The sequence below is a fragment of the Eurytemora carolleeae genome, unplaced genomic scaffold, assembly GCF_000591075.1.
Source record: "Eurytemora carolleeae unplaced genomic scaffold, Eaff_2.0 scaffold643, whole genome shotgun sequence".
Lineage (NCBI taxonomy): Eukaryota > Metazoa > Arthropoda > Copepoda > Calanoida > Temoridae > Eurytemora > Eurytemora carolleeae.
This window is the reverse complement of record NW_019396547.1, coordinates 35,987-50,222: the sequence shown is the minus strand read 5'-3', so window position 1 is coordinate 50,222 and position 14,236 is coordinate 35,987. Positions and strand designations below refer to the sequence as shown.

General features: G+C 32.9%; 1 protein-coding gene across 1 annotated transcript in view; it reads left to right on the top strand.

Moving 5' to 3' along the window:
- Positions 1–14,236, top strand: part of LOC111705289 (long-chain fatty acid transport protein 4) — a 59,688-nt gene that overhangs the window by 15,259 nt on the left and 30,193 nt on the right. The window contains exons 7-13 of the mRNA XM_023477783.1: positions 3,877–3,956; positions 5,187–5,274; positions 6,664–6,737; positions 7,167–7,296; positions 8,643–8,729; positions 8,892–8,931; positions 9,897–10,003. Of these exons, the coding sequence (XP_023333551.1) occupies positions 3,877–3,956; positions 5,187–5,274; positions 6,664–6,737; positions 7,167–7,296; positions 8,643–8,729; positions 8,892–8,931; positions 9,897–10,003 (606 nt within the window). The remainder of the gene's footprint in view (positions 1–3,876; positions 3,957–5,186; positions 5,275–6,663; positions 6,738–7,166; positions 7,297–8,642; positions 8,730–8,891; positions 8,932–9,896; positions 10,004–14,236) is intronic.

Sequence of the window (14,236 nt, the reverse complement as noted above, 5' to 3'; positions counted from 1 at the left end):
GTCTCAAGTAGCATAACTAAATAATCAAGTGCTGAGATGATTAGACACTGAGACACATCTTTTCAAGTAGATTATTTAACACAAATTCAATTCGAAAATGAGACAGTGACTCAGTAAGACACAATTATTATTGTCAAAATTTATAATTTCTAACAACGTTTTTACTGTTGTTCATCTGACATTCCACTCTTTAAATGCAAAGGTCATTCAAAATTAGTTCAATCGTGCTAAAAATTATATTGTCTCTTTATATAACAGTAAATCTGCAGAACTATTGAAGAACTAATTAAGAAGAACAATACTGTTGTACAATTTTGTTTTGCAACCAGAGCTGAAAACTTTAGAATGGTGGATATCGAGATTAATGCTTGATCCTCTCTTTTTCTTAATATCAAGACTAACCTAATCTTGTACTTGTATCCTGAAAAGTGTATAAAATTCAACCAATCAGAGTCGCATATATGAAGCCGATAAATTTGGAAGTTTGCGCGCCATTTAATATTAATATACAGAAATGGGAGGAACTCTCTTTTTTTTTAAACTGGTTTTTGATTTTTCTCTACTTTATCCAAGAAAGAACGGTTTAAAGGGACTGTAAAGGAAAAATGAAAGGGGGTATAGGCTGAAAGCTAATCACTTTAGCTCTTGATAGCGACCCATGAAAGTTTTATCTGATGTTCCTGTCTCGAGAAATTGATATAAAACTGTGTTAAAACTATACGAAAGTTCATATATGTAAAATTGAGAAAATCTTAAACTTAAATCACGTGACTAGAACTGTCACCAATGGCAGAGCAGTATACTGGTCACATGTCTCCGCCTGTATCACGTGACCACTGCACTGCCATTGGTGGAATTTATGGTCTAGCAAGACGGACGTATAAAAAATATTATGAATTAAATCTATAAAAAATAGAAATAACAAATATAAAATTAGAATTGGAGTAAACCTAAGTTACAATTAGCTTTCTCTGGATATCATCGTTTTCAGATTGGTTGCATATTTGCTGAATTTGATCTTTTTAAACCCACTACTTTTATACAAAATTGTATATATATTAATTTTCGTATAAATTTGACAAAGTTGTAAATCAGTAACTCGAGGTAGGCACATCAGATATAACTTTCATGGGTCGCGATCGAGAGCTAAAGTGATTAGCTTTCAGCCTATACCCCCTTTCATTTTTCCTTTACAGTCCCTTTAAGAAGAAAATCAAAAGTGTTTCCATTGGATACTCAGATTAAGTAATCGGGATTAAGGATATCTCATTCTTAAGTTTTCAGCTCTGATAAGTTTGCTTTTTCACACTTGTGCGAAAAATCAAAGCCAGAAGAGCTACGAGGTCACAAAGTATCGCATATATTTGACCTTCGTCTAGTTTGTAGGTTTCCATTAGAAACAACATCTCAATTATTGTTGATTAGATTTTTTAACACATCATATCTGAGATTCTAGACCAATTAGGAACTTTTGAACCTGACTAGACACAAAAATATTGCCTTGTGTCTCATTTGTCTATAAAGGAATTGAGTCTTGGCCACAAATCCGAATTTTTCTAATCTCCATATCTTTGCAACTTATGGTGCACACCTTTTATATTTCAAAGTTAGATTATATATATAACTATATTAATAGTTTGAAATATCAAAGGTCTACGACTTTGAGTTGCAAATCTATAGGAATTAGAAAATCAGAGTTTGTAGCAAAGACTCAATTCCTTTACATAATACTAATATTCAAGTGCTGAGCTATTAAGTTATTAAGCTATTAAGCTATTAAGAGTCTGAGACACATATTCAATTAAACGCACAAATTCAAATGAAAAAATGACACATTGAGTCAATCTTACATGTCAGAATTTAACACTTCAAAATCGTTGTTTTTGTTGTTATTATCAGACTGTACTATTTAACTTTGAAATTACGTACAGTCCTTTTAAAATGATATTGCCTCTTTACAACTGAAAATTTCACTCTCGTCCCTAGTTTCTGCATAATAAACCTGGGATATTACACCCGTTTCTATATAATAAAGCTCTTCGCTCATATATATATATATATATATATATATGTATATTTGTTTGTATGTTCGCTATAGCTGGAGGCCAAAAAGCTGAACCGAATGGGCTGACATTTTTTGAGGGAACCCTTGAGTACCCAAGGGGCTTACAAAAGCAATTTTTTTTCATGGGCATTGGACAATTTTTCATAATATTCAGAGCTAAGCTCAGAACTAAAAATTTTGCAAGATCAAATAGTTGAAGTTTTAAATATCAAGTAAATAAATACCCCACTGGTTGCAAAAATATAAGGAATAAAAAATCTAAATTAAAAGCTAGTTTTTATTTCTTACACTCCGAGAAGGTTAAACTTTTAAGATCGATGGGCGGGGAAAATATAACGCTAACAATATAACAGACCAAAAATATAACTGACAATAATATAACTGACAATAATATAACTGACAATAATATAGCTGACAATAATATAACTGACAAAAATATAACAGATCAATAATATAACCAACCAAAAATAATACCATTTTCGACCAAAAATATAATTTTTTTGGCTAGAAGTATGACCATTTTTGATTAAAAATATAACCATTTATTTCACCAAAAATACCACTATTTTGACCAAAAGAAAAAAAAATTAATCCAAAAATGTAACTTTTTTAGTCAAAAATATAATAACTTTGTTCTATCAAAAATATAATTATTTTTAGCCAAAATTCTAACTTTTTGACTAAAAATTTAACTTGTTGACCAAAAATATAACTTTTTGACCAAAAATATAACCATTTTCAGTGAAAATATAACCATTTTCAGTGAAAATATAACCATTTTCATTAAAAATATAACCATTTTTCAACCACTCTTGTCCACTAAAGTGTCCCCCCCCCCTTGCTGATAGTAAAGGAATGTGTATATCCTGCTCCTGGAGATGGATACTTGACACTGATTCTTCGTAATTTGCGAAGTTTCTTATATTAACTAGAACATTTTCTGTTTATTGATAGAGCACTTTATGTTTTTTATTTGATAAAATTCAGACGAATCCCATTTACGCATTAATGATAATTGATTCTCATCATCAGAAAAGCGCTCAATGGTTAAATTTCTAGTCAAAAAATTTAATATTTTTGTCAAAAAAAATGATACTTTTAGTTGAGAAATGTTTTTTTTGGGATAAAAAATGTATTTTTTGTTAAAAATGGATATATTTTTGGTTTAAGCATAACTGTATTTTTGGATGAAAAATGGTTATATTTATGGCTATAAAAAGTTTATATTTTTAGATAAAAATTGTTATATTCTTGGTTAAAAAATGTTTTTAAGTTAAGCAATGGTTATATTTTTGGCTAAAAAGGGTTATATTTTTGATAAAAATGATTATATTTTTGGTTAATATCAGTTATATTTTTGATAAAAATGTTTATAGTTTTGGTCAAATTATTTATAATGTTTATATTTTTGGTTAAAAAAATGGTTATATTTTGGTTAAGAAATGGTTATATTTTATGTTTAAAAAATGGTTATATATTTGTTAGTTATATTTCTGGTTAGTTATGTTTTAGTTGGTTATATTTTTGGTCGTAATACTTTTGGTATATTATTAAAGTTATATTTTCCTGCCCATCTTAAGATCCATGAGCCCGCGTTGAAGTCTCGAGTTTACGTCCTTTGTCTGGGGGTCTAGTCCCTCACTTTTAACTTTTGACGTTCAAAGTTAGAATCGACGAAGTAGAAACCTTTTTTAAGATTAAACTAAGAATAATCATTTAGGGATATTCTAGTCTGGCAGCTAATTTTTGTGAGTTATTTAAATTGTAGATTTTTGAGATTTTAAAAATGAAGAATTATTGTTTTGGATCAGGGAAGCACAAGAGAAATCCTGTCAGGTTGCAAGATGCTTTCAACAAAGAGGATACAAGAAGGGAGACGTGGTAGCTCTAGGTAAGTTGATACTAGGAGAAGGGGGAAATGTTACGAGGGGAGATTTTTTCAATTTCTTTGTCTTTGTTTTCGACGAATAAGCTTTCAGAAAAAAAGTGCTATTTCAGGAAAATCTTTATAAAATNTGTTTGTTATTTTTCCAAGCTGAAGTAAATTCTTGAAAAAAAACTATTTTTTTATTTTGAATGAAAGAATCAAGTTCTTCTCGTCATTCACTCACTCTCATAACCAAAAAAATGGGTCAATCTTCTCCAAATATTTTTATCATTATTTCTCATGCACATATATTTTCTAAATATTAAAAAATATGAATAAAGATGAATTTTTCTAAACAGCCCTGGAGGATAAAGATAACCTTTATTTAAGAGGAATATAAAGATTAGATTGTAAAAACTGAATAAAATATCTTTAAATAGAATTTTAAGAAGCTTCAGGTTTTCAGGATATTTTTACACTTTTAGAATTTACAATCCTTAGCATCAAATATTAAAAAAATCACATGAAACTCTTTTCAGTTTTTTAAGATACGGTTTTCTAGAAATTGCATCAAAATTTCAAAAAATTTAATTGCCCTTTATTTAAAAAAAGTAGGCTGTTAAGTGTACAGGGTGATTTTATTAAAATTTATAATTTTATATAATTTTTGAAGATGATCATAAATTTTTCGTTTAGATTCATTTAGATCCCATCTATGTACGTACTAAGATTTTTATTATTTTATTTTTTTTTTGGGGGGGGGGAAGGGGGATGAAAAATTGAAATTTTTCATAAATTTAAAATTGTTTCCCGCTTTCTCTTCAATAAACATTCCAAACATGGGAGAAATGGATTTTAACAAATATTCATATCCCTGAAAACGGATCCTATACATTTCCGACATAGAACGGAATTGTATCTTAAATAGGTTGGGTTTAAAGTTGCTTTTTACTTGAAGGTGATCAAATCCAAGCTCGCTTTATAAACGTCAAAACGGCTAAACCCAATTGGCCCATATTATTATGGCAACCCACATGACCCCTAGGATGGTTTATAGCCAGTTAACAGAGAAAAATTTGCCTGTAAAAATGTCCAGTGTTAGAATTTTAGAAATCTATCAAAGTTAACAGAAAATTCCGCAAAACTATTAGAATCGCAAACCTATGAGAATAGGATATATTGTTTCTTGACTAACTGTAGAGTTTATTCTTTTAAACTTGTCTTAATGTTCTCCATGAATCCTAATTTATTTAGTTATGGAGAACAGGATAGAGTACTGCTGTTACTGGTTAGGGTTGTCTATGCTAGGTGTTGTTCCCGCTCTCATCAACTCAAACCTTAGGTACTATAGTTCAAACCCCAGGTACTATAGTTCAAACAGGTACTATAGTTCAAACCCCAGGTACTATAGTTCAAATCTCAGGTACTATAGTTCAAACCTCAGGTACTATAGTTCAAATCTCAGGTACTGTAGTTCAAACATCAGGTATTATAGTTCAAACCTCAGGTACTATAGTTCAAACCTCAGGCACTAAAGTTCAAGCCTCAGGTACTATTGTTCAAATCTCAGGTACTGTAGTTCAAATCTCAGGTATCATAGTTCAAATCTCAGGCATTTTAAATCTCGGGCACTATAGTTCATATATCAGTTGTTACTATAGTTCAAACCTCAGGTAATATAGTTTAAACCTCAGGCACTGCAGTTCAAATTTCAGGTACTATAGTTCAAACCTCAGGTACCATAGTTCAACTCTCAGCTACTATAGTTCAAATATCAGGTAATTAAGTTCAAACCTGGAGTACTAAAATCTGAACTCTTTTCTAACTATTCATTAAAAGTTCAAGAATTATTATGTACTGTACACTGTAAATTGTACTTTTTACTCTCTTTGTGCAAATTACTTTATATTGAATACTCTATTGTACTCTATGTTTTCTAAATTGTACTTTATACTCACTGGTACTCTGTACTTTCTATATTGTAATATGAACTCTCTATTTTCTAATTTGTAACCTTTGTATTGTGCCATGTACTGAGTGCTCTCTGTATTGTTCTCTGTACTCTCTGTATTGTACTCTGTACTCTATGCATTATACTCTGTACTTCTTATTGTACTCTGTTATCTCTGTATTGTACTTTGTATAGTTGTATTATCCTCTGTACTCTCTCTCTTGAAATGTTTATTTTAATGTAAAGTACTTTTATTTTCTATAATCTCAATATTTTACCATCCTTCATTCATATAAACAATATATTATCTAAAAAAAATACAAAAAAAATATTTGCTCTATAAATAAAAAAGGATAAAATACTTTGAGTAAAGTTTATCTCTGTGGGATTATTTGCAAATGAAAAACATTATTAATATTTAATGATAAAGGATTTAACATTTTTGCGGGGAAGGGTTGCTATGGGTGGTTGGATAGTGGGGATATAAAATTGAGACTTTACCCCTTTAGAACATGCAGCGTAAAAAATATTTAATTTATATCTTTACAACCTGATGATGTCCAAAGATATTCAAATAGTAAAATTAGATTATGTTGAGATTATCAAGCACAACCATTTTAAGAATGTCTTTTAAAAAATGCTATAAAGCACGTTTTTGGTTGTAGTTTAATAGGAAATTATACATATGTTGTCGAGGTTATCAGGTTGCAAAGATATAGGGATTAGAAAACTTCAGTTTGCTGCAGTTTTTGTATTTTTATTTAAAATATTTATTTCTAGGAAGGAGGGTTTACTTCACACAATTACAATTGTTAAAAGCAAAGCTGTGATATACTCCGCAGAATTAGAGCAAGGTAAACTTTCTTGATTGATCTTAATAACCACGAAAATGTTTAATGTTGTTGAAGTTTTGAACACAATTTTTTGTGGCCTTGTCCTGATTCGACACTCAATTGATAGTGGGCTACGCATTTATTTATAGCGCGAAATTGTATTGCAAGAAAAGCGGCAGTATATTGTGACAATCTACGGGTGCTTTTGTTTTTTGGCGGAAAAATCTGCTGATCATTAATGCGGGAAAATCAGCTTAACTTTAATGCGGAAAAATCAGCTGTGAAGTATAAGGCGTATTAATAATGGCGCGCGGATAAAGCAGCTGCATATCATGATGTGGAAACTTAGTTTTTAATTAACTATTTGAGAAGAAGGATGATGTGGAAACAAAAAACCGAAAAATTCAACTGGATTTAATTTTTTTTTAAAATAACTATTTGATTGTTCAGCGATCTCTGATATATCTGGTGAACTATCTGATGATACTGAGCTGTTTTGTGTTGATGAACGAGCTGATGATCGAGGTTTAGATCTCCGTAGCCTACTCAAGGACCAACTCAATACTCAGATTGATCTCAAGTAAGATCTTTAAATTAATTTTCTTTAACGGCCAAATGGACAGTAAGCGTAATTTTAAGTGACCCTCTATGTTAAGATAGCAATTTGTACAACAACGCCCTGAAAAGCTTTGGTTGTTCATGTATGACTTTTAGGGCGATTCACGCCCATCTTTTTTTTTAAATTGTGAACATGCTCTTTTTGTGTACATCGTAAAACAAAACAAAAAAGTTTGCGGATTTTTAACAAAAAAATTCCTGGATTTTCAAAATGTTCAAAAATTTAATGAAAATCGAATTTTTATGGAGAAAAATATTTGAAATTTTGTACATTCATTAACTTTCCCTGAGTCCACGTGAGATCCCACACAAAATTTGAGCCTGATCGGTTCAGCCGTTTTGACGTTTATTGGATATAAACAAACAAACACCCAGACAGACAAGCTAAATTTATATATAGATGTATCGGTTTTCTATCGTCACATGGACATTTCTTGCTTAACAAAATTTAATGGAAAATTATCAGAAATAAACACTTTTCAAAGTCAGAGTGCCGACTTTAAACTTCCATGTTTTGAGCAGATTAATGTTTAAGGGTACCCTTGTAAATCTGACATTTTCATTAACGGTCACTTGAAATTACGTTTACAGAGCGTTTTTCAGATTTTTTTTGGACACCCGTTGTTATCAAGGGCTATACAGGAAGGGGGGGGGGGGGAAGGAGAGAAATACCCTACCAAAGTAAGGGTTTCTAGCCGAATTTACCCCTAATTATCTCATTCATATGTTCATATGATTATCTACTCCTTCTTTTCAAGTTAGAAATAAATATTGTATTTAAAAAACGTATGTAGAGCTTATGATAAATATAATTAAACGGATTTTCTTAAAACTTGAAAAAATTTCACTTCTGTTAAGTGTAGTTCATTATTTGTTTCAAATATCTCCTTTCGTCAGCATACTGTAATTAATCTGTTTAATGTTCGGATGATTTATCGAGAAATTTCCAACATTTCAATAAAAATATTCTCAGAAATATTTTCTTTTGTGTAAATCCTGAAGGAGAATTATTATTTCTATTCTTTATGAAATCCAATTTTATTTAATAATTGTGAAGTGTATTATATAATCCAATGATTCAGCGTTTTTGAGAATTCATTTCTGTTGAAGGAATTAGTTTGTACTATTTAATTTAAACAAAAAAAAAACTGTGATTCTGAAGAAAAAAGGTTAAAAAATAAAAAAATTAAAAATTATGCTCTAAAAATGGTATTATATTTAAGATAATTATACTTTTTCAACACTCAGCTTTTCACATTAAGATTTTATAATTATTATATTTTTTAATCTAATTTTTTTTAAATTTAGACATACAGGGTACAATGATGATCTCTTTTATATCTACACGAGTGGAACAACAGGCCTACCTAAAGCTGCAATTATAAAAAGCTCAAGGAAGCGTAAACAATTATTGATAAAGAAATAATGTTAAATTGAACTAAAAATGCTGTTTATTTTTCGTAAACTTAATTCATGTAAAATCTGTAGGTCAAAAAATTATTGTGTTGAACGCAATAATATTCTTATAAATACATTTATTCAATATTTTGCGTTTAGATACATGTTTACAGTATACGCTTTGTTCTGCATGGCAAAGGTAAGAGAGGGGGCCCGGTGTCATGCCTGCAGAGAACTCGTACCTGCAGCGGACTCTGGTTATGCACGCGGCAAAGCGCAAGTTTCTGGAAATGTAAACAAACAAGAAAAATTCGATTTATTTGAATTTACGGCAAATTTTCCGTAATTGATCCGTCGTTTTAACGCATAGGGTCTGTCCTAGAACTAGAGAAATGTTTCATTTACGACCCCCCCCCCCTTCATCTATGGGTTTTAACCTCTAGAAGAACTTTTTACTACAAAAAAATGAATTTTAGTAGACTAAAAAGCCTAAACACACTTTTTTCGGAAACCTTGTAGTCTAACCCTGAAATAATAAAAAATAAATATTAATTTATTAAAATTTAAAAGTTGAAATTGCGTGTGCAAGCATAATAGGGCAGGGGGAGGGGTCGAAAATCCCGATATTAGAACTGAAACAAATCCCTTCCATTCCAGTGTTTGTTTATGTTTAAAGAATCTTGCGCTTTGCCGCGTAACATAACCAGAGTTCGCTGCAGGTACGAGTTCTCTCCGGGCATCACACCGGTGTAGGGTTTCTCAATGCAATGTTCTTAATATATGTACAGTATACATGCCATGACGTGACTGTACAGTGTACAGTATATGTACCACATTGTGACTGTACACTATTACTGAGCTCGAGTTGACTGTACACTATTACTGAGCTCGAGTTGACTGTACACTATTACTGAGCTCGACGTGACTGTATACTATTACTGAGCTCGAAGTGATTGTACACTATTACTGAGCTCGACGTGACTGTACACTATTACTGTGCTTGACGTGACTGTACACTATTACTGAGCTCGACGTGACTATACACTATTACTGAGCTCGACGTGACTGTACACTATTACTGAGGTCGACGTGACTGTACACTATGACTGAGCTCGACGTGACTGTACACAACTACTGAAAACGACCTGACAGTACATTTTGCAGGTGTACGAGGATGACGTCATATACTCCCCTCTGCCTATGTACCATACATCTGCTGGAGCTATGGTGACAGGAAATGCAATTCTTGAAGGGGTTTCTACCATTTCTAGGTTAGAAATTTCCAGTTTTATCGCAACTGAAGCTGTAATTTTATGTGACCATTAATATACAGAGTTTCTTGTTCAATCAGTACAATTCACAACGGAACACTTAAAAGATTTTTCTGATCGCGTATGAATTAGATATCTATGGGGTTCTCTATTAAAATTGATTATCTTTCATTGTGGTTCCTCTATCTTAGTGACTTGTGGAATCCTGTTGCAGAAACAATGAAGGAAATTGTCCGAATTAGATTCTTTTCAACCTCATTGAAATGGGTGCCTTGTGAATTTTGCATGCCACTTTTTCTAAATGGAGGGTCACTTGTAATTAGAATCGCAGCACCTTAGATAATGATCATAAAACTAGTCTTACTTTAAACTTTCCTTATTTAGAATTAAAGCTTTAAAGTAAAACTACATTTTAGATAATGGAAGAAATATTCTATGCATTTATATATTAAATGGGGTATTGTCAATTGTTAAAATTAGTATCTGCAGCATATTTAGTTTGAACCAGGAAAATATATCAATTATATGGTTTTATCAATTACCTACCTCCGGGTAAATATTGATTCTTAAAATTGATAAATTGGATATATCTTCAAAAGAAAAAATATTAAAAATAAGTATTCAACACAAGATTTGAATTTTGAATTAATAGAAATAATATATGTTTTTATATATATTATTGGTATGAACAGAGCTGGGAACTTTATAGTGGTGGATATCGAGACCAATGCTTTATCCTCTCTGTTTCTTAATCTCGAGACTAACCTAATCTTGTACTTGTAACTTGAAAAGTATATAAAATTCAACCAATCAGAGTCCCGTATAAGAAGCCGGAAAATTTGAAATTCTGCGCGCCATACAGAAACGGGAGGGACTCAGTCTGGTTTGGAAAAACCGGTTTTTGATTTTTCTCTGTTTTATTAAAAAAAGATTGGATTAAGCAAGAAATTAAAAGTGTCCAAATTGGATGTTTTGATTAAGCAGTCGGGATTAAAGGTATCCCATTCTAAAGTTCCCAGCTCAGTGAACATAAGAGATCTATTAATGATCAAAAGTGCGCTCAAAAGATTGTCAATAATCAAAACCATGAATAACAAGCATCTAAATAGTTAATTAGCCACCCTAATAAGGAGTACATGTAGGTAGGGTGTAGGGTGGCCCTTGATGTCATACATCATTTCATTCAGGTTTTTTTCATATGTATAACGGTTATATCTAAGTACAAGAATGCAAAAAAAAATTCAAAATGTAAAATCATATGTCCTCAGAAAAAAACGCTATTTTTTTCATATTCAGCAATTTTAAATTGTGCGTTTATTATTTGAATGATCCACCCTTTTCCATGAACAATTTTGTTCCTTCTCAAAAATCATTGTTCGTTACCGAGCTAATTATACAAAAGTAATCTTATTTAAAGCTATAAAAGCTCATTTTAAACATTGCAAGATATTGTGTATTTCGATTAACAATATTTTTCATGAAGGTCAGCTTCCAGAGGTCCTTAACACAGGAAAAATGACCTTAATTGATAAAAAGAAACCTTCCTTACTAGTCTCACGAAAATGACCGTTAACGGTGTCCAGCGTGATTTTGAACCTAGTCACCAAAATAATTCATTCCCGCATGGACAAAATTTGTGAAACGGAAGGATTTTACGGGACTACTCAATTTGGGTTCAGGAAGGGAAGGTCAACCTCAGACTGTGTTTTCATTCTCCTGGCTGGAATCAGGCGTGCAAAAAAGCGAAACCACACTGTTTCCCTAGCTTTTTGTGACATAGCTAAAGCGTACGACTCTGTAAATCGTGAACTTCTTTACCTAAAACTTGATTCCCTGGGGTTTGAGGGAAAGGTAAAGCAGATTATACAGTCAATGTATTACAATGACAATGTGAGAGTCAGATTATGCGGAGGTTTGTCAAATCCTCTATGGTTCACAAGAGGTGTTAAGCAAGGGTGTGTTTTGTCTCCGTTGTTATTTTCTCTCTATGTTTCAGGTCTAGGTAAAGTTTTACACTCTATGAAAGAGGGTGTTCAATTTAATGGCATGACTATTTCTGCACTCTTTTTTGCTGATGATCTTGTTCTTATCTCAAGGACCAAAAGAAGAGGAATGAATAGACTCCTTAGAGCTGTACAAAAATTTTATACTGAAATGGACATGAAGCTTGCAGTGGAGAAAACTGTGATTCTCTCTTATGGTACAAACCAGAATAGTTGGAGGGTCAGTGACTCAGGCCCAGACCTAGAGGCTGCTCTGGTAGCAAAATACCTTGGTGTTGATATTAGTGTCCAAGGACGGAATCTAATTAAACCTAGAGTCCAATATGATTGGGTCTGCCCATGCTTACGATCATACTATCATGGGATGCACCCGTTGGGGCCTGGATAGGTCCCTCACTGCATATAAACTGTGGGAGTGTTGTGCAATTCCCCAGTTCCTGTATGGAACAGAAGCCATGGTCATTTCCAAGTCTACAGTTAGGGAATTGGAGAAAATCCAACACTCAGTAGCTTCCTTCATCCTAAAGCTTCCCCAATCCTCATCACAGGTTATGGGATGGTTGGAGGGGGGGCTGAAATCCATCCAGATGCGTCTGGACGAAAGAGCTCTACTGTTTGCACGCCGTCTCATAACAAAGGAAAATGACATCCTTCTAAAGACAGTAGCACAGGCTACACTGTCAGATGTGACCGACCAATGGACTAAATGTATTAAGTCCTTACTAATTGAGCTGGATATCCCAGATCCAACCCAGATCTCTAAGGCTTTCCTGAAAAAAACGGATTATGTCTAACCAAATTATCAAGCTCCAGTTGACTAAGCAGTCACACACATCACTGAAATGGTTATCAGAACCAAGTAATTGGTTCAAGCCTAATCCTCAATTAAATGACTCCAAAGCGTGTGCTGCCTTAAACCAGTTCAAAGCAGGAGATGCTGGGCTAGGGAACAGGCGTCCTAATCATGTGGGTCAGTCGTGCAAGCAGTGCCCTTGGTGTCATACCCTGGAAGTCTTTGCTAAACTTGATGACCAGCATGTACTATTGGACTGCCCAAGCACAAGCTTCGCCAGGTTCACCACAGGCGCGCAATCATTTCGAGACGCAAGATCACCTTTGATATCAAAGGAGCGGATAATGAAGGAATTCCTTGGGGCGACAGATCCGATGTAAATGTCATGACAGAACGAGGAGTTTGAATTATTTCCATACTCAAGGAATGGAAACGGATAACATATCTACTTTAACAGGTGATAATACAGTTCTCCATGATGGTTAAACTAATGCAGGTAACAATGGGTGTATCAATTGATGGGCTGTGGCAGGGTACGCCTTGTGACTCACGCTATACCTCCAGGTTGTACCCCTCCATGGAATGGAGGCCGGGCTGGATCAGTACTATTCTCACCTGCAGGGTCAGATACCACTGTTGGTGGTCTGGGTTGCTCAAAATGGGGCTTCTTACAGATCTCATTCTCATACTCATACTCATACTCTAAAAAGTATTTATTTGTGTCTGACACAATGTATAACTCATAATGCTTACAACTAGGATTTCCAATGCAAGTGGACTTTACTTGCGCGCAATAAACGCAAAGAAATTGCGCGCAATTGTTCGCTATAGCGCACAATTCCGTCAAACTTTCTTTTGTTTGTGTTTTAATTTTTTGATAATATTCAATTTAAACCTTATGGCACGCAATAAATGCAATTATTTATTGCGCAATTCTGTTCAACAAAAAAAATCAATTTGAATTTTGGTAGTTGTTTTCAATAAACTGAACTTTACTAACATTTCAGTCTCAAATGCTGAGAAAATTAAATTTAAACTTAATTCATATGCAGCATGATAACAAGAAAACTCTAATTTGATTTTAATTGCTTTGTAAAGACAACATTATAGTATATTCATTATACACTGTGGTGTATATTATACACTGAGGTGTACACTATACATTGTGGTGTACACTATACATTGTGGTATTCATTGTACCTTGCGATATACATTGTACCCTGTGGTGTATATTATACACTGTGGTGTACACTATACACTGTGGTATACATTGTACCCTGTGGTGTATATTATACACTGTGGTATACATTATACACTATTGTATACATCATACACTGTGGTATACTTTTAACACGATGGTGTACATTATACACTGTGGCATACATTATACACTCAGTTATACTTTGTACCATGTTGTGTACATTATACAATGTGGTG